This window comes from Rattus norvegicus, chromosome 1 (assembly GCF_036323735.1).
Source record: "Rattus norvegicus strain BN/NHsdMcwi chromosome 1, GRCr8, whole genome shotgun sequence".
In the NCBI taxonomy this organism is placed as follows: domain Eukaryota; kingdom Metazoa; phylum Chordata; class Mammalia; order Rodentia; family Muridae; genus Rattus; species Rattus norvegicus.
Window position 1 is genome coordinate 256,130,254 of NC_086019.1, and position 22,719 is coordinate 256,152,972.

General features: G+C 51.9%; 1 protein-coding gene and 1 long non-coding RNA gene across 8 annotated transcripts in view; one reads left to right on the forward strand and one right to left on the reverse strand.

Moving 5' to 3' along the window:
* Positions 1–22,719, reverse strand: part of Sh3pxd2a (SH3 and PX domains 2A) — a 206,130-nt gene that overhangs the window by 35,263 nt on the left and 148,148 nt on the right. For all 4 annotated transcript variants that reach the window (NM_001415946.1, NM_001107606.2, XM_006231514.5 and 1 more), the window contains 1 exon segment: positions 17,734–17,865. In NM_001415946.1, coding sequence (NP_001402875.1) covers positions 17,734–17,865 — 132 coding nt within the window.
* On the forward strand, positions 178–12,751 carry LOC102552122 (uncharacterized). Of its 4 annotated transcripts, none has more exons than XR_005499714.2 (3): positions 178–1,162; positions 2,720–2,833; positions 4,666–4,762. It is a non-coding gene; the product is annotated as an uncharacterized LOC102552122 (long non-coding RNA). The 4 variants fall into 4 exon arrangements; XR_005499713.2 differs by having other exon boundaries at positions 317–1,162; positions 3,213–4,762; XR_005499716.2 differs by lacking the exon at positions 4,666–4,762 and adding an exon at positions 6,465–12,751 and having other exon boundaries at positions 355–1,162.

Consider the following 22,719-nt stretch of genomic DNA (forward strand, 5'->3'; position numbering starts at 1 on the left):
TTTAAACCATATAAATGGGAGTACATACTAAAACCATGTTAAAAACTACAGTATAGGGGTTGGGGATTTAGCTCAGTGGTAGAGCGCTTGCCTAGGAAGCGCAAGGCCCTGGGTTCGGTCCCCAGCTCCGAAAAAAAAAAAAGAACCAAAAAAAAAAACAAAAAAAAAAAAAAAACAAACTACAGTATAGTAAATATATGTTAGTAGCATAGTTATTCATCAGTTACATATTATATACTGGGCATAATTGTGTGTGCTGTATTTTTTTAAAGATTTGTTTATTTATTATATATATAATACACTGTAGCTGTCTTTGGACACATCAGAAGAAGACATCAGATCCCATTAGAGATGGTTGTGAGCCACCATGTGGTTGCTGGGAATTGAACTCAGGACCTCCGGAAGAGCAGCCAGTGCTCTTAACCCCAGAGCCATCTCTCCAGCCCCCATGTGTTGTATTTTCACACGATGGGTACTACAACTTAAATTGTTGAGCCAGGCATGGTGGTACACACTTTTAATCCCTGTTCTGGAAAGACAGAGGCAGGCAGATCTCAGTTGAGGCTACATAGTAAGACCCTATTCTGAACAAACAAAGCAAACGTGATTTTTGTTGTTGTTATTGTTGTTGTTCCTTTAAGTCAGGGTCTCACTATGTGGCCCAGGCTGTCCTTGAATCTGGGGTCCCCTGCCTCTGCCTACTGAATGAACAGATTCTAGCAGGACAGATTTATCACAGCATCACCAACAGGAGTTACATTTTCCATTATGACATCACGACAATTACGACCACTCCAGCACCACCAGGAGACAGGAACTCTTCAATTCCCTTCTAACCTTATGTATGGGGCCATCACAGTACACAATTCATCGCTAACCAAGCGTTAGGACCTACCTCTGTGGCTGTATTTAGAGCGATTCATCTTTTTATTTCTGATGAATAAACCACTAAGGTAGCCAGCCCCAACCAGGTGGAATAGAGGCTGAGAGAGTTTGACTTTGCTACAAACCAGAGAGGCTAGCTGTATCCTGTTCCCTCCGTTACTGAGGAGCTCCGAAGAGAAAGCCAGTCACTGTGGAACATCAAACCAAGACAGGACATTAAGGAGCCCACCCTGCCCACGGTGTGAAATAGACAGGCTGAATAGAGCCTCTCTGAACTGTAAGGGCTACGCTTGGGTGGATGGGAGGTAGGGTGGATGGGGTTTCAGGGGTCACATCTCCTATCAGAACTGACGCATGTTGCTAGAAGAAGAGGCTGAAGGAGGAGGCGCTGTGTGTAGGAAGAGGAGTCTGAAAGTCCAGGGCTTGCTAGGGTTTTGGGAAGGGGGGAAAACAAACAAACAAACAAACAAGGAGACACAGTGGAAGAGCAAAATACCTTGCAGCAGGACTGGCTCTGTTTTGGTGGCATGGAGCTAAGGCTGTGGATTGCCCTGTGGTTGCCAACTTGGGGTGGGGGTGGGGAGTGCTGGGAAGCATACAGGGTCTCATGAGGGATCCCACCACTGATCTAGCCCCCAGACTTCTGGTGATCTCACTTGTTTTATGTTTGTCTGTTTGTTGGGTTTTGTGTGTGTGTGTGTGTGTGTGTGTGTGTGTGTGTATTGTGTGTGTGATTTCCTGAGTGTGTCTTGTACATACAGGTGCCTTGGGAGGCCAGAAGAAGGTGTCACGTGCCCTGGAGCTGGAGTTATAAGTTTACAAGTAGTTGTAAGCCACCCAATAGGTACATGTGCTGGGAACGGAACCTGAGTCCTTTGAAGGGAAGCGAGTGTTCCTTCCAGTTCCTAAGAAGGGCACATGGATGTGTTGGTGTATGACTTCCCTTTTCTCCTTTTGCTAAAACCAGAAGTTTCCTGGCCTTAGAAACGAGTAGGTTTTTACTAAGAGCTGTAGCCTCCCTCCCAGCTGAGCCCAGCCCCTCTTCAATTGGGCAAAAATAAAACGGGGGCAATTGCAACTTTAAAGGCCATCTCCATAAACAAAACAAACCCACTCTACAATTTGTTGAGGGCATTTCTCCCTCCAAATCCTCCTTATTTAATTTCTGGGGAATTTTAAATAGAGGGCTTGCAAAAATTCTGCACCGCCTGACGTCAGCAGCTTTCTGACAACGTGGATTCCTCTGCGTGGTGCGGGGAGCAGCCACCACCGATGCCCAGGCTTTTTCTAGCTCCTTTCCCAGTTGGAAATTGGGAGTTGCTGGTGTCACCCTAGTACACTGTGGGGCAGGAGAAGGTGTCCCACTTGGGGGCCCCCAAGCCCTCAAACAGCCCATCAAGCAATCTGAGCAACACTTGTGATAGTGTTTGCTTCAACTGACAACTTTAAAAAAATATAAATATGCTCTTCAGGACTTCCTGTGCCATACACTGAATAGAAAAGCACTGTCCCGAGTAGAAGGTAACTGGGAAAAAATACACAGCAATGCCTTGAGGTTCTGCAAGACATGGCAGCAAGTTCAGCAAGATACTCGACTAGGTCAGATTTTTCCCTTAAACAAAGGCTCTCAGCCAACTACTGACACTGTAGGAACCCCAGTGAACACTTTCTCCTCGACCCATGTGGACTGAGAGAAAAGAGAGGAGACAAAGAGCTACTCGGCAGGTGTCCAGCAGAGGGGTGTGTGTGTGTGTGTGTGTGTGTGTGTGTGTGTGTGTGTGTGTGAGAGAGAGAGAGAAACACTGACTTAGTGCTGTGGCTTAACATTCTGCAGGCCCTGGGCTACACACAGCTTGGCCTTCAGCAAACTTTGAGGTAGCCTACAAACTACTTCCTTCTGAAGAATGGGAACAGACCCCTGCCCTCCTTAACCTAGGGCTGCTCTAAGGTAATAGATGTGAAACTTGCTTTGGAAAGTCTCTGGGTTGCTGGAGGATGGGGGAAATTCGGGAGCTCCTCTGCCAGGGTCTTGATGGTCACCTAACCCTGCCTGTCAGAGAAAAAGGATGGGAAGTAACTACCACTTGGCTATTTTCTTTCTCTGTAGCCACATGGGATTTAAGTATTATTCCAATTTTACAGATAGAAAGCTTGGCGCAGACAATTAGCTACATGTTAGTCACAGGCTGGCTACTTAGTAGCGTGGGAGCTAAGCACTAGTATTTCATGGTCCCTTGGGGGAAAAGATTTCTGCCTTGGTCTTTTTGGCCCTGTGGGACTTGCAGTTCTCTCTTGTGTTGGCTTCTCTGTTTCGTCACTGTGTTCAGGCCCTGTCCTTCAAGCCACGCCCTCTGTCAAGTTCTGCCTCCCTCTCCACTGCCACTATGGCTTCCTCTCCTCAGCTGCCTGCACCCTGACCTGAGGTCTGAGTTGACCGGGGCCCCAACTGGAGTAAGAGATCTCCGGGAACATCTTGTTGCTGAGTTTACCGTCTTGCGGAACCCCCAGTCGCTTGGGTGTTGGGACAGAGAAGGGGCTTAGCCAGTGTTTATTGAGAGCACAGGCTTCTCCCTTCTCTGATCTAGTCACTCTGGTCCTCTCTGCACAGGCTCAAGATCTCCCATGCTCAGCTGCTGGGGTCCACGTGAGCTGGGGCTGGGCTGTTTCTCCTCAGGCCCCATGTCTCTAGCCCAGTGCCTTCTGTCCTGCTAAAATGAGTGCCACGATTCCTTGGGCAATTCTTCTCCTCCAGCTCCCCAATGCTGGGAAGCCACGGACAGTACCTCCTCTCACTCAGGGAGATCTGACCCAGGGAACTGAAACACAGACTGTTATTGTTGGCTGTCTAAATGGCCCTAGCCATGCAGGAGGCAGACACTCCCATCCATGAGAGCTGGAGCCCCTGCAACCTGGTGGTGAAGCCAGAGGGAACATCTCTACTTGGCCTCTCCTCTCATAGGAATGGAAAATCCAAGTTCAGGGAGGACAGAAGGCCACTCACTAGGGACAGGCCTACTCCCAGGTTAAGGATCCTAGAGGAATCGGGTAGGGAGGAGGTGCCCATCTGAGGAAGCCAGGCAGACTAGCTACAGGCTCCATTGGGACCATATGCACAGGTTCACACACTAGGACCCACAAAGTAGCCCTTCCCTAATGGGTACAACTTGGGACTCGAGTGGGCTGCTGTCCCAGAGACCTGCTCCCCTTACCCCTGAGAACACAAACAGCTCCTTGCCACCTTGTTTGGTGTGTACAGCCGAGGTCACATTACTACACTGTGCAGGACTGTGGGGTGATAATCACAGGAAAGGGTACCCTGCTCTTTGCCTGGCATAAAGGTAACCCTAGACCACTCACCCGCCATATGCAAAGGCATCTCCTACTCAGAAAGCAGCAAATCACTAAACCACCTTGCCCTGGGATGGCTATCTTGGAGCCTTTGAGGAGTTTGTAGTAAGAGGCTCTCTGAACTTCCTGCTCCCCCTCACTTGCATGTCTCCCAGCACTAAGTTTGTTTCTTTGGTTCCTGAGAGTCTAATGTGAATGCTACCCCAATGTCAGAGAAAGATCAGGACAAACCAGCTCTACCCCTAGTCCATGCCCAGTTTACTACATACTCTCCACAGTGATTGGCCACACAGTGGTGATTGACACACAGGATTACCAATGAGAGAGACGGCTCTCCCAATACTACCAACACTAGAAAGGAGGGGCATGAGGAATGTTTTCTTAGCTGAGCAATGATGAGTAACTCTGTTTCCTCTTTAATTCTTCACGAAGGTCTTTGTAACACATCTCTGTGCCTGGCACAAGCAGCAGGAGATAAAGGTCTGTGTGAATAAATGAACAAAAGCTTCTAGTGTCTCTCCTGACTACATACCTGTGTGTTTGCTTGGCTCTGGATCGTTCCATTCTGAATAAGGGTGATCAATAAGCTCTCTTCCAGCAGAGAGGAGAGAGGAGGCTGGGGAGGTAACTGACTTAGACTGCCCTCCACATTCTCATCTCTCAGCTGCCAAGATGTCCAGCCAATTCTGACCTCTCAAAGGGGGAACTCCAATCTAGAAATACTCTTCCGTGAGAAGGCCTAGCTAGAGTCTAACAGCAGAATATGGGGAGCAGAGATGAGCTATGAACACCATCCTCTAAATATACTCTGTCAATGAGAGGCCCAAGACACTCCCATCTAAGTTCCTAGCCCTTAGCCACAGCATGCTACAAGGTCATCTCACAGAAAAGAAGCCGTATTGATAATAACATGCAGTGTCTCTGTCCACTTCCTCCTGGCTTGGCCTCTAGCTCAGAACCTGCCCTTGTTGACTTAGATCTTGTCCAGTTCCTCCCACACCCCCGGAACCACATCTACAGGGTAAGATGATGGGATGTCTTCATGGGGTTTGAGAGAAGGAGCTGTTCGGGGCAGACTGGACACAGGTCTAAAATGCTCCCTGTGGCCGTGCCAATGTCAAGAGCCTTTGACCCACTGTAAGCAGAGGCCCTCTGGATTCAAGAGGTAAGTTTGTATTTGCCTATCCATTGAGGCCTAGGATGGTGCTGGCCCTAGAAGCAGAAGGGAGTAAATATTTATAAGGGAGCCAGAGAGGCAAGAGGCCTGGATACTAAGTTTCCTTATGCAAAGCCCACATGAGAGCTAAACTCCCTAGCTCTTTTCCAATAATGGCTGGTTACAATCTTTCTTTGGCAAAAAGGTCCACACAGCCCCCAGGATTTGCTTAGCGCCTGGGCACCATGCTCTCACTCAAAGCCACGGCTCTTGCCACACTAATGCCTAGGAGTGGGTGAGTATCGAGGTTTGCCTGAGAAGCACCAGCTGAGGCAGGGGGAAAGGATGAGAAGTAGCTCCCACCCCTGGGGCTAGGCTAGACCCCAACACACCGTGTGCTAAGCTATAGTCTTCTTTGAGACAGCCATCGGCCCCCTTCAGCACATACTGTGAAAGTATACGGAATACATGCAGAAAATGCCTGGATACTTGGACGGTGAGTGTGTCAGTAGAGAGGAAGTCCCTGGAAGACAGGAATGACTCTGGGAAAGTGGGATTCCCTCCCACCCCCACATTCACCTCAAAGAGGAATGGAGAAGGCAAATTGCTCGGGCCAGTTCCCAGGACCAACACCAACAGAGCTCAATGGAGCTCTCCAAAGCTGGGCCTATGAGAAGGCTCCCCAGCTTGAATTCTGGCCTCTTTAAAGGCTAGAGCTATGGCTTTCACGGATCTTGTTTAAACTTGAGAGGGTGGGGGAGGGGCCGAGGGAAAATACATTCTTCCCCACCAAAGCCAAGAGTCTAAGGTAATACTTCTGGTTGTAAGTGATCGCAGTCTGTTTGTGATTATGGCTCTGGCTTTCTGGCAGGGCAGCCCTGGAACCCCGCAGTCTTGCTGACGGGAGGGATGCTCTCCCTCACTTGGGTAATCTTGTCCTCATCTGACATGACCAAAGACATTCATCAGCCCCTCTGCTTCCAACAGTTCTCCATGGCAACTCCTCAAAAACATTATTTAAAGAGGGGGAAAAAAGCCACCCCAAAACCCTATCATGAAATTCTTTCTGTTACAGGCACGGCCAAGAGAATCCAAGAAACGCCAGCTGCCCCAGTGGCTGATGTCATCTGCAGGAGGGAGGGGGCACTGGACCACCCTCACCCCCTTCCTTTCATCAGGGAGAACAATGCACGCACACATGGACTCCCCTCTGCTGCCCCACTAAGAAGTGGCTCAGGGGAAGCTCAGCTGTTCTCTCTCCGGAAATTTAATCTGCAAAGCATTTGGCCTCAAAAAGTCAATTCCAAAGGTGTCCAGGAGCCCTCCATCCTTGTGATCATTGTTACCAACCCAGGGACGCTTGCAGCCGCTGACCCATTTGGCAGCTGGGGAGAGCTAGCTGGGGGATGGTCAACATGGCCACTTTCCCCTCCCCCGTGCCTCCTGTGTGGAGAGAGACTGTATGTTTACACAGGCCCCGGGGGTGAGGAGGTAGCATAACTCTAAGATCTCCACACCATGGGACAGAGAGGCTAACTTCTGGCTCAGTTGATAAAATCGAGGGTGGTTAGGGAATTGGGGAGCTCCGGATCAAAGCAGCAACTGTGGCTACTGCTGTTACCCCTCTACCCTTCACATAAGGGCAGCTGGTGTTCTAAGGGACAAAGTGGCTTGAGGTCACCCATTAACTGGTAGTTGAGCTTAGAGCCCAGATTGACCAAGAACACCTTATGCTCAGCCTGGCTTCCCTGAGTGCTGTGCCAAGTGGCAATCCCTTGACCCAGTGCCTCGGGCAAGGGGTGGGTGGTCTGGAGCTGGCAGGGAGCACCACCAGGCTAGAGAGAGGTTAGTCGGTCAAGCCAGTCATGATAGGAGCCTGTAGTTCATGCTGTAGGTGCTGGCTGGGTCAGTGACCTAAGGCCCCATGTTCTTGCCACACTTGGCTTACTATCGGTCTCCTCCCAACAAACTGGCTCAAACCAGCCAACAACTCAAGTCTGAGCCACGGGCAGGCTGGGGCCCTATGAGAACAGGAAACAAATGAGAAAGTCAGAGTGTGTGGGAGTGCCAGGCCTGGGTACGTAGCCAACTGCCACAGAGACTTTCTTGAAAGTAGGCTGCAGGGCCCGAGTCTGGGGTCTGACGGGGACTCAGCCAGCCACGGGCAGTACTGCATCCTCTGGAGGACACCAGCTAGCTTATCCCTAGCTTCACTCTGGAGCCTAGGCAAGATAAGCAAGTCTGCATTTTCTAGCTGTGTACGCATACATGTGAGGGAAAATGCGTCTCTAAATACACAGAGCTGGGGAAGTGAGTCTAAAATCTATCCTCAGCTGCAGCCTAAAGGGCCCAGTTGGGAGCAGTGGTTTAGCAGGTAGGGTGGCCTGAGAGCCCTGCTCCCGTCCACTGATACCTGCTAAATTACTTCTAAGGCCTTAGGGGCTGGATCCCCAGTATCAAAGTCCCAGAGCCATGAGGCAGACCTGCCCACCTCCTTCCCTCTGTACAGCAGGGAGTAACTACTATTTAATAGCACACAGTAGGTCCTTTCAGCCTATTTACTGCAGCTGAACTCAGCCACTCAAGGGCAACCTCCTTTCTTTAGCCAGATCTTATCAGTCCTTTCCACCTATTCAGCCTGCGGGCAACGCCTGACTTCTCCATCCTGGCAAGTTGCCCACCACCCCTTTGTTCAAGATGTGCTTTCTTCAGAAGCCTTCTCTCCACCCAGCCCAGCACCGAGCCTCCACAAAACCCACAGTGCCCAGTCCGTGGGCCACCTTGAACCCTAGACTCCTGTGGTCAACCCCACCTTGCTTTTGTCTTTACATGGCAAATGTATTCAGCTCACAGTTATCTGGATTACACATAGTGTCTCAGGGACGTCACGGTCAGCAAGGGCAAGACAATGGTGGATTCCTGTCCATTGCTCTGCTCCAGTCCTATGCATGCCCACGGGGTACACAGTACATTCTCGAAGCCTGTCAACTATGGAAGCAGGATTTCCCTGAGTACTGAAGGCTGGTATAGAGGGAAGAGAGGAGAAAAAGATGGGGCAACTATTCCATATAGTATGGGGCTAGAGGAGAGGGGCTGGGATGGTTCTGTTTGGTTATGAGCAGAGAAAGGCAACATGGACTGGAGGTACCTGGACTAATGCCAGGGAGCACAGCTCAGGTTGTCCCAAGCCCCTCCAGACCTACCACTCACGTGCTCCAGCCTCTCCTGAAGGACCCGGGGAGCCAAGGAGAAGGCAGGACATCTTCTCCACCCTCCTTCAGAGTCTCTCTGACCTGCAGCCCTTGGCCTTTTCCTGCTCCAGAGGAACTGACCTCTGCTTCCTAGCGTTTAGGGTATGGAGAAGTCACACGGCAAAGCTTTCTGGGGTTTGCCCTTCCAAAGAAGCAAAAGGCTGCAAACACTCGGGCTCCTGACCTAGACCAACGATGCTACATAAAGCTCATGCCTGCCTTCCTGACTGTGCATCCTGGGCAAGACACCTCACTTTTCTGGGTTTCAGTTTCCTCCTCGGAGAGAGAGGACACCAAGCCCCACCTTGTCTCTCACCAAGAGGTTTTAAAAATTGCATGCTTTTCTATCCTGTGAAACTTAAAATATTATGATTCAAAAAGCGGTGACCTTGGAAAATGCTCAAAATTCCCAGCTAGCTGGCAGGAGCAGGCATTTCCCCAGGTGGCCTTGACCTCTCTGCTGAGTCCCAGCAGGCATCGGAGAGAACAGACATTCAGACTTCTGGCCACTTAGGTTTCAAGCCACGGCGAGCCAAAGGTGGCTGTGCCGGTGAGGGCAGACCGGACCATAGGAGAGGGAGACATAGCTACCATGCCTCAGTTTCGGATCTAGGCACCGTTTGCTCACGTTACCACTAGTCCTTGGCAGACTGACTCTGAGTTTGGCTTCCTGTCAACCCCTGTGGCTCTCCTGGGCCATTTCCCTACAATCCAGTCCAATAGAAGCTTGAGAGAAGCAAATGAATCTTAGCAGAAGCCTGAGAGATGCCCAGCTAGGACGAGAGAGCATGGGCTGCGACAGTGAAACTCAAACGATAGTTTCTTATCACACAATTCCATCGGAACCTGAGCTATAGGAACCAGAAGTTTCCCTCCGCTTTGGGGGACTCAACGGGCTCCAAGGTGGGGAACCCCATGGAGCAGTGATCCCCACAAGGTCTTTCAGGTCACATGAGCTAACTGGGTCACCCTAATTGATCCCCACCTTAAGGCTAGGATTCGCGGTCAGCACTGGACACCTAGAGGATGAGGTTATGGAATCAAGATGCTGATAGGAATGAGGGTGGTTGCCGTGGGCTACCCTCAGCTACCACAATGATTACTGAAAACCTTAGTGCTGAAGTGTGTGATATCAGCAGCCACAGGGTAAGCTGGGGAGAGAACAGGGAAGGGACAAGTTTTCAACCCAAATTTTCCCTGAGGTTCTGACAAATTATACTCCCCACAAAGTACCCTGCACTTAGCTAAAGCCCATTACGTAAGAGCAGAGGACTCATGGGAAGAGATTCTCCCTATACTTCAGCTGGGGAGCGAGACCTGACACTTCTACTGGGGACAAAGGTATCCGGTCTTGTGTGTGTGTGTGCGTGTGTGCGTGTGTGTGTGTGTGTACTGGGAGGTGGGTGGACTCTCCAGGACTGCCCACTCACAGGTAAGAGTGGACAGAAGAGTCAAGTCACCTCTGTCTACAGAGACAGCGTCAGGTGAAGGTGACTGGCAGCCCTTCTTGTTCAACCTGAGCAGGTTGGAAGTGAGACAGAGGGAAAGTCCAGTGCTGTGCCCTACCCTGCCACTTGGCAGCTGGTTCCTGGCATGGGGTTGGGAGCACTAGGTACTGACAAACTCTTGGATGCCTTCCTAACACAGCCACGGCTCTCATAGCTTGAAGGAAGAACTATTTCTAGAGTCTCCTTGTCCCCCAACACCTGCTCCTGCTGCCCTCCTCGAGAGCCAGGAAGATGGGTGCCAAGCTCTTGTCAGGTAGCCCTCCTGCTTACTGAAGCTTATGGCTAATTGGCATAGGGCTGCCCAACTTTCCACATTGCTTCTAATTTGAGTGCCTAGTCCCTGCCCACCACCCCACACTCCCCTCTGCCCGCTGGAATGTGTTCATTTTCTAAGGCTCTTCCAGAAGCCCACCCTACCCCCGCACCCCTTTCCTGGGCCCAGTCTTGGCCGTCAGCACTTTTTAGCTCCGTACCAGATACAGAACTCTGATGGTCAGCATGATGGCAGCCTAGGTGGGTCTCCTCACTGCCGGCCTTGTGTAATGCATCTTGGTTGAAGGCATCTGTTCTTGGGTCTGCCCTCTGTTACAATCCCTTCTTTTTTGTCACAGGCTGGGACAAGGACAACTGTGCAATTAAGAGCTCCAAAGGAAGCAGCTCTCTGGCAGGTGTAGTCCTAACATCATGGGCAGTAATCCTTTGGCTGTCTCTGCCTCACAGGGCCTGAAGAGCTGTTAGAACCACCAAGTATAATCCACTCTGGCCAGGACGGTAAACTGTGCTGTACCAGTACGGGATGGTTTTGTTTTGAGACAGGTCTCGTACAGTCCAGACTGGCCTCAAAACTGCTAAGTAGCCAAGGATGACCTCGGATCCTCCTCTCTCTACCTCCCAAGTGCTGGGATTACAGTTGCCTACCACCACACGCAGTTTATGTGGTACTAGGGGTCAAACCAGGGCTTCGTGTATGTTAGGCCGACACTGCCATCTAACACCACCTCAAAGTTCCCAGTCCAGGGTCCTAGCTGTGCTATTATGCGCTGACCACTTGCTGTGTCTCTGTCCCTGATCACAGAGCCCTTTTGGGTTAGAGCGTTCCAACTTCATAGCACTGTATGGTTTGTCCCGTTACACAGGTAAGAAAAATTGATGCTTGGAGGATCCCAGAAACTTCCCAAGGGACACAGGGTAATCAAAGACACAACCAGGTCCATCCATCTTGAAGCTTGAGATTTTCATCTGGAGACGATTTTGCAGTCTCAGTTTTAAGAGGACCTCTGTCCTACAGTGAACAAAGACTGGGCTGATGGGACCCGGGGCTCGCTTGCTTAGGGATTTATGCTCTCTGGCCCTTTCTCCTCCAGATGGCGTCACGAAGTGAATGCACTGCATACCAGAGATGGCCTTGGACCAGAGTGGACTTAGGAACTGCTGATCAGACAAAGGCAGCAGGGACACACATGCATTTAGGAAGTGAAGAGCTATCAGAGAGCAAGGCTTTCGGACACTCCGACAGGACCTTGTGAGGGCCAGACAACACCTCCAAACGCACGCTGACTCAGGGAGCCTCACTCCTACCAGGCTGCTTTAGAGATAGGAATGTTGGTTCGTTAATCTGCAATGCACGAAACAGCCAAGCAGGTCTTTACTGGGGTGTCTCTTTCTTAGGCAGCACAGCCTGGAGGTCTGAGTCAGCATTCCGGTTGTTCCTTACTCAAGCAAAGTGTCAGCACAAGACTTAGAAGCTAAACAGAGTCAACTTAAGACAGGGGAGAGCACCCATAAAGCCTTGCCAAGTGGGTGAGGCTGGTCAGTGGGTAGGGCTGCGGGTCATCCCCAGGGTTGACCCGGTAAAAGGAGAGAACCAATTACTGTGTAATCCTCCAAACTCTACATGGCATGATGTGGCGTAAGTGCCCCCTGGCAGCTCCCTACTCCTAAGAAATAAAAGTGAAAAAAACAAAATTAGAGCTACCCTATCCTCACCATGCAGTCCACACCTTAAGAGTTTGAATTCTCATAGCTATTAAATATGAACCCTGTGGGTGTATAAGCGGTTATCACAGTGCCCGAGACAAAGGGACTATTCAAATAACACGAGATAAACTAGTGAGCACCACGGACAGTATATGTCCCGCCTTTATAAACAGTCCCTGTGGTACAGATGGCTGCCCTCGTTTACTTTGGAAAAAGAAAACTGAAGGGCTGGAGAGGTGGCTTGGCAGTTAATAGCACTCGTTCTTACAGAGGACCGGCCTTCACATTGCAGCCCCTGTATGTCCATCAATAACTCCAATTCTGGAGAACTGGGTGCCCTCTTCTGGCCTCTGCAGGCACCAGGTACGTACATACGTGGTGGACATACACACATGAAGATAAACACTGACACACATAAAATCAATAATTCTAAAAAACCAATTTTTTTGAGAAGCAAATTGACCCTTGTTCCTAATGCCAGGGTAACATTGGATTTTCTTTCCTCCCCCTGCCTCTCTTTCTTCCTTATAGTGCTGAGGGTGAAACCCAGGCTCTGAGCATGTTAAACAAGCCCTCCACCACAGAGCAGCCTCCTCAGCCCACAGCATTAGATCTGAAACCCAGCATTTGAATTCCAGGTTCTTCTTGCATATACACTATCTGCTTACATGCACAGCATCTCGAGTAAATGGTTGCAGACACCCATGTTTTGGGGTTCCTCTTACCCAAATGGCTCTCTTACACATGCCTTCTATCTGACAGGGAGAAATGCAAACATTTGTCCCACAAGCTGGGTGACCTGAGTTTGATCCTGGATTCCTAGAATCTCCACTGGAAGGAGCAAACCAACTCTGAACACTGATCCTCTGATCTCCACAACGATGTCTGTTCCCTCGCTCTCCCTCTCTCTCCCTCTCTCTCCTCTCTCCCCTCCCCTGCCCTCTCTCACACACACAGTAACAACAAAACATCCCTCCAACAGTCACTGTTGGAGAGGTTACCTAAGCAGTCCTAATCACACCCCTGTGTCGACTCTTCTGGATTCTGCTGATTGAATTAGGGCTATATATCTCATCTAATTGGCTGACAAGAAGTCAGTCAGATTCGTGTGTGTGTGTGTGTGTGTGTGTGTGTGTGTGTGTGTGCGCCCGCGCGCGCGCGCGTGCGAAAGACAGGATATCTCCCTGAGTTTCTCAGATGAGCCTCCAAGTAGACTCAAATGATTCTCCTGCCTCAGCCTGCCCACGAGCCAGGGCCGCAAGTGTGCAAGTTTCCAGATCAAACTTTAAAATATGAACTCAGAACTGGTGGCTATCTCAACAGAAAACTCAGAGGCTGGAGGTATACAAATCACCCGGTGTAAACAAGCAGCCATCTTGGGTGAACAAGAGAAGGATGGCCTGTGTGCAGTGAGAAGAAGTGTATGGCTGTGTTCTGAGTTCTGTAGTACCAAAGAGAGAGGGAGCAGAACACACACACACAAACACACACAAACACACACACACACACACACACACACGTACGTGCATGCGTACACATTCACATATGTGTGCACGCATATACAGTGGATGCACATACACATGCACACACACGTACACTCGAGCACAATGGGGGAGGCAGAGATGGAGCCAAGAAAGGACAAAAGCAAGCCTTGCTGACCTTTGCTCTTGGAGAGGCTGGGACTCACATCTTACTCTGGGCTCTGTGAGGTTCTCCCCTAGTCTTCCAACAGTCTTCTGAGCAAGTTAGAGGAATTTCCAGCCTTCAGTCACAGACCAAATGTACTCAACACTGCTTGGGATAAAGATCCCCAAGGCTTAGTTTTCTCACTGGGAATCTAACTGGATGACAAGAGCTCAAAATCCCTCGTTCCCAAGGAAGGGTGAGAGAGAGCCTTCCGTGTATCATGCTAATGCCAGGAAGTAAGCGAAGACTCGGGATGCAAGCTGAAGCAGGAGGAATTCTGTTGACTCATCTCCACGCTCCCTGCCCTGGCTGCAGTCTTGGAAGGAAACAATCCTAGAAGGCTGGAGGCAGTTCTGCTCAACATGGAAACTAGCGACCAGGACCCTGACATCACCAGCATGCAGATGTCAGACCAGCTACACCTGCCAGAAGGCGCAGCGGATGCGCTCTCCGAGATACAGGAAGGTCCTACAAGGAGACATTTCAGGTACCAAAGGCTGAAGGGCCAAGGGGTTCCCACAAAGAAATGGTGGCTGTTGCAGGCCCTGGTGTGGCCTGCTGGAAGCTACCAAAGCTGGGCTATGTGATCCCACTGGCCAGAGAATAGTCTTCCTACGTGGGCTCTTTCTGTCTAATCGAGAAAGGCACTTGTGACCTCTGCCCATACATGTGATCCTTGGGGACACATCAGCTTCTTGAGATCCTCCTCTCAACCAATGCCTGCCTCCAAGTTCAAAGAATCAGTTTAATCACTACTACCCCGCTTACCTGAGAACGGCATGCCATCTTTTGCCAAGGATGTTCCAGGGAGACCTATGACCATCTCGGCCAGTCTATGTCCCTAATCCGAGTACGGTCGACACGGGATACCCACTTGGCACTCAAGACCAGAGGATTCTCAGCCTCCCCCCAGGGTCTTTGTGGAGCTGGAGAGACCTTAGCTCTTGGAGTCACCTAACTTCTTCGCTTGTTACTTTAGGTACAGAAGGTTAAAGTGCCTCCCACCACAGGGACTAATTCCATGACGACTGGCACTTACTGTTCATGGGCTTGGAGTCACCTTGCAGACAGACCACTTTAGATGGACGGCAGCCACACATGGTGCTGGCGTGTCCACATCCCACATTACCTTGTGACTATAGTTCAGGTCAACAGGGGCCCTCTGACAAACAGGCAGAGCCAGAGGTTGCTGTGCGTCTCCATGGACCCTCCATCTGAGCAACTGAAAGAGTACTCAGGCAGAGGCCTGCACCCAACAGGAGGGCTGGGGGATGGCAGTCACTGGGGCTGCCACCCAACAATGCCAGTGGAAATGTCGTAACACGCTCGCCGTGTCCCAGGTCAAAGGCATCACAACTGGGTCTTTGTTCCGGAGCTCATAAGCCTCACCCCACCACTCCCTCCAAAACCAGCTCACAGGGTGCACACGCCTCGCCTCACCTACAACCCCCACGGTCCAGCCTCCAGCTTCCTCGCTAGAGAATCACTTCCCAGGATCTCAAGTCTGGTCGTCTTTCTCTCCTCTACCCTGTCTCTCTTGTTAAGCAGGATGTACATCCGAGTGATCCTGGTTTCGCCGAACGTACAGACAGACGGCAGACCGGCCGCCACAGTGCTCCAGGTCCATGTCCAAACACACATGCAGCTACACAGCTTTCTCCACCAGAACAGTAGAAAAGCCCCAGATAGAGAGGCTCTCTCTATCTGACACCTAGGGCCATACTGGATCCCCCAGCGGTTCAGACACAAGGTAGGGCTTTGGGGACTGTTCAAGCCTCTACTTCCAAGCAGCCACGAGGTTATCCTCCCATTACAGAAGGAACAGGTAAGGCCCAGGAAAATGAAGGGTTCTGAAGTTACCCATCTATTGGTAACAGCTAGAATCTAAGCACAGCAGCTCCCTTATGAGGTCTCTGTGCCGAACTGGGCTGCTCAGAGGACTGGGCTAAGCAGGAAAGCAGGTCTCTCCACACTGTTTCTAACATAGACTCACACTACCTTCCCCGAGTTCTTCCTTCGCCCCAGGCAAGAGTCCATGGGTTACAGATATGGAATGGGAAGGGAAAAGGCAAATGAATCCCTGGGGTTTATTTTTTCACAGGGCCTGTTTAGCCTGGGATGGCCTCAAACTCACTCTATAGACCTGGCTAGCCTCAGTCACAGACGCTGTCTGCCTGTTCCTCCTGAATGCTGGCATTAAAGGCATGTGCCACCACACTCATCCTAGACTCTTGGAATCTCGTAGCAGGACTCTTCTGTCATCATGGCCAGTGGCTGACAGACCCCAAAGACTCAGAGGGCCACACAGCAGTGGTGGCGTGGCAGGGCACATGTGGTAGCAAGAGAGTCCCCAAAGAACTAACCATGCATTCAAAAGTGAGCTCCTGCTTTTCCTAGGAACAGCCTCCCAAGTGAACAAAGCTTCCCTCCCCTGTCGCCTTTCCTTCTATTGTGAGAGATCCCTCAGGAGGCCTCAGAGACTCAGGACACAGAGAACCCCCAAGGTAACGTCAGCTCCCTTAGAGATCAGGGAGATGAAGCTAATGGTACCCCACTGTAAAGTTACACAGGAAGGAAACCAGTGTGGTGTTCACCCGGAACTGAGATCTGATACTAGGTCACGTTCTGTCACGTGTGTGCAGTGACACTGCCAACCACCCAGGCACAAAGACAGAGCCTGACTTCTCATGTGGCCTATGAGGACACCAGCCTCAGGAGGGGAAGTCCGGCCCTGTGCTCCCCAAGAATGTCCACTGAGGTTTCTTTAGGGTCTCTGCTGCTGCACGGAGGCATTATCTGGTATACTGTCTCTGACCTCAGGAGACTTGTTTCCACTCTAGCTTTCTGTACCTCAGTCATTCCATCTATAGAATGGACACAGTGACCCTTTGGGTTGTGTTCCTTTCAAAACATTAGAAGGGAACAAAGACAGGCCTCTCTCTTGAAGGGCCCACAGATGTCATCCCCGAGGTACACCTATATACAGGGCCTGCCCCCAGCAAACCGAAACTGAAACCGAAATAAGATCCCGAACTTGTTCAAGTGCCACCCAGAAGGCTGTGGGCAGGCAGCAGAGGATGCTGTGGTTTCAAGGACCCTCTGCCCTCTGAGAGCCTCGTGAGCCTGCGACAAGGACTAACAGACGTCTCTCCATCTGCTGAGTATGCCTTTTCTTGCCAAGGGTATCAAAGGATTCTGGTCCACTACGCAAAAACCCTGGAGCCAGCAGATCCTGGCAAGCCATGGGCATGGTCTCTGTCAGCTCCTAATGACAAAGTGGCCTGTTGCAGGACCCCTCCAGCAACTGGCTTCATCAGTGCCTGGGCCCTCTTCCCAAGTCCTGGTGGCTTCCAGCTCAGCAGGAGGCAGTCAAGCTCACCACCCACTCACTGCCCAGACACTAGCCAACCTCCCACAGGGCCTAGCCCTTCCTCAGACATCTTGCTAGGGGTCTGGGGACCCTGGAACCCATTGTGATGTCATGCTTGCCTTCTCCACCAACTGGCTGGGTCCTCCCACTCCTGCCGGATCCTAGCTGGCAGACAGACAGTTCAACTGGGAAAGCTGTCATTGGGCACCCCTGAGCTAAAGCGACCATCGCCTCTGGGCCTCAGATGGCACGGGGTCCGCCCCTGAATAAGGAACGGATGCTTCCATGCCACCTTGGCCTTGCATTAGCGCAAGCCGGCTAATTAGCCTCAAGCCAGGGAGACATTCTTCCACCACCAGGCAAACTGCTGGCCTGCAGCCCAAACCAACAGGGGAACTTCAGACTCCTCGGCCCTCTCCCTCTCCCTGCCAGATGGAAAGAACGTATAGCTAGCTGCAGAGGTGGGGGGTGGAGGAGAGGAACAAAAACCCAGCCGGGCCCAGGAGCCAGGCTGGAACCAGGAATGGACCGCCCGGTAGGCCAGGCACTCACCGCTTTCGTTCTTCTCGATGACATCTACTACCTCCCCGGCCTGGAGGCTCAGCTCCGAGTTCTCTTGTTTCTTATAGTTGGACACCACCACGTACTGTTCCAGGATCATGGGCTCGGCGTTGGTGTCGGCACCTGGCGAGGGCAGAAAGCACGCGGTGAGCCAGCGGCCAGCTGTAGCCCCGCGTCCGGGGCGCCCTCCGTCCATCGCCCTCGAGGGAGGCTGCACGGTCGCCAGCTCTGCACCGCGGAGCAGCCCGTGGCCAGGGCTCGCAGCTTGCTGGGCCCCAAGGACAGGCCATATAGCAAGGCCCCACACCGGCCCGCTGCACTGCCGGGACCGGGGGACATGGGGAGCCAGGGGACGGGGGAGGAGAAGGGGGTGGAGAGAGGCAGAGACAGGCAGAGACGGAAGCCAAGGAAATTGAGGGAAAAGCCTGCTGCTGCGTGTGAAGAGTTAGTCACAGGCCGGCATGGGGGAGTCTGCAGAGAGGCCTGGGGCCTCCCATCTCTCCAGACTCTTGGGCTGGCTGGGGTGTGAGAGGAGGGCCACAGGAGCACAGTGGGCGGCCCATGAAGGCTGAGGCCAGAGCACAGGGGAGAGAAAGGAGAGAGAGGAGTGGGAGGTCCAGGAGGCTGGCTGCCTCTATCCCAAGCCTGTAAACCCAGAGAGAAAAGGCAGCAAGGCTCCCCTCCGGGAGGGAGAGGGAGAGAACTTCTCTACAGCCTAGGTCCAGCAAAGAGTCAAGAGGCTTTGAGGCCGCCAATCACTAGGGCTTACTCGCAACCCTTAAATAGAAACACATGAGACCCGTCGAATGAGGAGCTGGGGGTGGAGGCAGGGGATGGGAGGAGGGCCCAGACTGTTTACTTGAAACCCAAGAAGAAAGTCCCAGCGCCAGCGCTGGCTAGCCTAACACGCCCCCCCACCCCCCACTTTTCCTCAAGTTCGGCTCCATTCCTGTCCTCCTGGCTCTGGAAGGGCCAGGCAGACAGCAGCCTAACGCTCTCCAGAGGAGCCTTCCTGGGCCTCTCTGCCATCACAACCAGCAGAGGCTCCCCTTGTCTTTAAGCGCTGGGCAGTTTTAAAAGCCTCAGAGTCAAAGGCTGAGGTGTATCAGAGAAAGGGCCAGTGAGCCCTTCTTTGGGGAGCAAGGCAGTTCTTTGCCCTGTTTGGCCACCGTATCAGCGTGGCATTCATTAAACAAGTGCCAGGCTGGAATACAGACAGGCTGGGCGCCCGTCTCAGATTGAAGGGTATATGGCTTCATGTGCTGTCAAATCTTTTCTGCTCTTCAACTGTCTTTGGACACTCCCAAAGACAGTATGCCCTGCTAGCATCCACATTATATGAATCCACAAGCCAGAAAATGACTAATCACCTCTTTCAGGAAGTCTTCCCAGACGATCCACCACCAGGGAATTCCTAGTACATTTCTTACAACCATGTACTGGTCAGTCAGCCTGTAATTCCCACACTAGTGGCTGAGGCAGGAGAATCCGGAGTTCAAGGTCAGCCCCTGTTGCCCATCAAGAAACCTGTCTCAGACCCAGAACAAATGCAAACCTCTACCAATGTTCTGGAAGGTTGGGGCTTAATGCCAATAGTGTGGCCATAGAAATGGCCCTAGTGTTTCCAGTCTCTTATGGTGCCTCACCCTTCAGACATACCCCTCCCGCTGCATGACTGAGTCTGACTCACATGCCAGGCAGGTATGGCTTCAGTCCACCTGGAGACAGCCCTTTTCTCTTCCTGTTTAACTCATAAATTAGTGAGAGGCTCAGAGAGGTACTCAAGAGGCTCGTGCAGTTCCCACGGCTCACGGACAGCCAAGACACAGTCTTTTCAAAGGTTCAAGTCCAACTCTCTTCTAACCACAGAATCCTGATCTGTTTCCACACACACTGTCCTTCTGACACAATGACCCAATGCTTAGAAGCATTAGGAGCCTTTAAATCCCCCAACTCTGAAGCCCAGGCTTCAGGGAGCCAGCTTTAATAGGTGGGGCCTCTCTGCATGAGTCACTTTGCATAGCCCATCCTGTCCCACGGTTCAGATATGTAGCCAACGTGAGATGCACTGTTTAGACCTCTGTCTTTTGTGAGGAAGGGTCTGTCAGGGTCTGTGGCCAGGGAATGCCAGGAGAGTCAAAACAGGCTCTTCTGGGAGGAGAGAGCAACCCACAGGTCTGGTACTTTTCTCAATCATGATGTGGGCTTTGGAGCCCCAGCTGGGCCCTTAGGAGACTCAGAGGCTGAGGTGTTCCCCATGATTGCACATGGGCAAGCCCCAGGGAGCCCCTGCAAAGGCAGAATTGTATTTCAGGCAGAAGCGGAACCAACAGCTGGGCAGGAGGGCAGCCCGGCCTCTGCACTCACGTGTCAGTAGCTTCCGCACCAGCTAGCAATGGACTAGGCACTGGGCTGGTGGATGCCATCCCCTACCCCACTACCCTGACCCAGACTGCCCTGGGGAATATTGGTGCTTGTCTTGTCACTGCAAGTGCAGAACAAACTAAAAAGCGACCAGACACCAACGGTACCTTAAGTGTGAAAAAATGAGTGAGGAGAATACAAGATCCAAATGGGGGTGTGGGGGCCAGCAGCAGGAGTTCTGTAGCAGGCTGAGAGCCAGGCCGATCGCATGCAAGTCCTCATCGGGCCTCTTGGGGTCAGTCCACATTCAGCACACAGCTGCAGCATCGTGCTCAGTTCTCACAGTAATCTTCCACACAGTAGGCTCCACACTGCCTCACGTTACACGTGTGTAACCTGAATGTCACGAGGGGATGCAGTCTCCTCAGCTGGGACGGTACTCGAGGCCATGCCACCAAGCACATCCTTAATTCCTGCAGCACACATGGCCTACAGGCGCCATTGACGCTTAGTCTCTAGGAAGGACTCTGCCCCACCTGAGTCCCCAGACACCTGGCACACAGGTGGTGCCCGGTGAACACTGGGCTTTGGGAGTCTTATAGACTCCTGCTGTCGCCTCAACAGACTAGCCGGGGCATCCATTAGTGGTAGGTACTGAGTGTGTAACAGATGTACTTCCAGAAAGATGCTGTGATGACTGTGTGTCCGTCTGGGTAAAGCAGGAAGGGCCTGAGCTCCCAAACAGGGGGACAATAGATGACTGAACAGGAAGGAGGAAAGGGGTGAGAAGCTGAGGCAATGAGGAATAAGCAGCTCTGGGATCTCAGCCAGATGGTGGACAGGGATGTGAGGACAAAGATGAGGTGCCAGCGAGGGGACAAATATCAGCTCATTTTGATACAAGCCAAGAAAAATCTGAGGCAAGATTTCAAAGCAGAGGAAAATCTACACACCCACAGCCCTCGTCCACAGTCTGCCTAGAAAACTGGCTGGAGCCTCTGATGGCTAGCATTCTGGGAACTCAGGAAGGTAAAGCGAAGAGAACTTTCTCCAGGGTCACACAGCATCCACAGACAATTGTCACTCTTCTCGGGGACGGCTGTGCGCTAGCTGTGAGGTTCTTTCTCTCTCCTCCTCTCTCTCCGTCCACCCCCAGTGCAAATGCTCCCAGCTCTCCCCTCTGGCGTCTACCTCTTGGGGTGTCGCTGCGTGGTGGTGGGCACTAAGAGCAGGTAACCAGATGAGAAAAGGCTTGGTGGTGGGTGGTGATGTCATCTGTGGCGGCAGCTCTGGATCCCCTCCAAGGCAGGCAAGGCCTGGAAAATTGGGATCTGGAGGCGTCTGCCTGAAGGAGGGGGAGGGAGCCTCTTACGCTCAGACGACGAGGTTTTTGGCTCTGCTCGGAGGGGTAGACCCTTCTAGAAAGCACTGCCTCTCCTGTGTTAGAATGGGAATTTGCAACAAGAGGTGGAGCCTTACGCATTATTAGAGTCCTTAGCTGGGCCCTACCTTAGGGTCTCTGCCCTCCCCCTGCCTCAACACCTATATTCCAACAATAACCATCTGAACAGAAATGTGCTCAAGTTTGCTGTCAACTTCAGTTTCTAAACTAGGCCTCTGTCAAGTCGTCTCTTGGCTCCACACCCTCAACGCCTCCTCATGATTTAAAAGAATAAGAGGAAAACTCAAGTCCAGCCTTTCTTGTGATCGGTGCTCCCCTGGCCTTCTGACCCTCCTTCACCATTCCATGTAGCATTCATAATTCAGCACGTGTACCGCGCATCCATGATGTCCCGTGTACATTCTTCCTAAGCCTTTCCTGTAGGCCCTACCTCTGCCCTACACACTTTCCCATCTCAATTATACCTAAGCACCTCTGCCTCTTAGAAGCTCCCTTAGCACACCAGGCATGGCGTTTGTTCTCTCCTGGGCTTTTTTGGGTGGGAATGGCTCTCCAACCGGACCATGTGCTTCAGACTAGTCATCTCTGATACCGGTGCCATAGGACATGATCCAGACACAACCATTACCCCACATTCCTGAGCACAAACTTGGTGTCCGTGTCAGAGGCTCTGCAGTGCGGTCCTGCCTTGCCCTTGCTTGCTCTGTGACTGTGGGGAGGACACTCACCCTTCCTGAGTTTAGCTTCCTCATCTGTAAACAGAACAGTACCTCGAGGGGCTGATCCGTGAACGCACTGAAGTTACAGGGGCTAAAGCCCCGTGTGAAGTCCGAGCAGCTGTTTAGAGAGCAGAGGCTATGGGAGACGTGGGAGGAACTAAAGACCTCACTGCCAGAGGCAGCTCATGGGAAAAGCCACCGTGCCAGGAGGGTTAAAGACCGTCCTCTGCACTATGCCTCTCCTAGACCCACCTCCAAGCAGGCATGGGTCTACCAGCTGCAGAGACCCAGCCCAGAGCCTCCCAGGCCACTCTGGGTTGGATGCCAGGTTAAGCGGCTCCAGGACCCCTGCCCATTGGGATCTCTGGCATCAGCCGGTCACCTCTGAGTTTCCTGTTTGAGAGAATTCCCCCAACATTCCAAAAGGGAAACCGAGACTGGGAGACTGTAGCCTTGGACTCTAAGTTGGCTGTCCCTACCACTCTAGAGTGG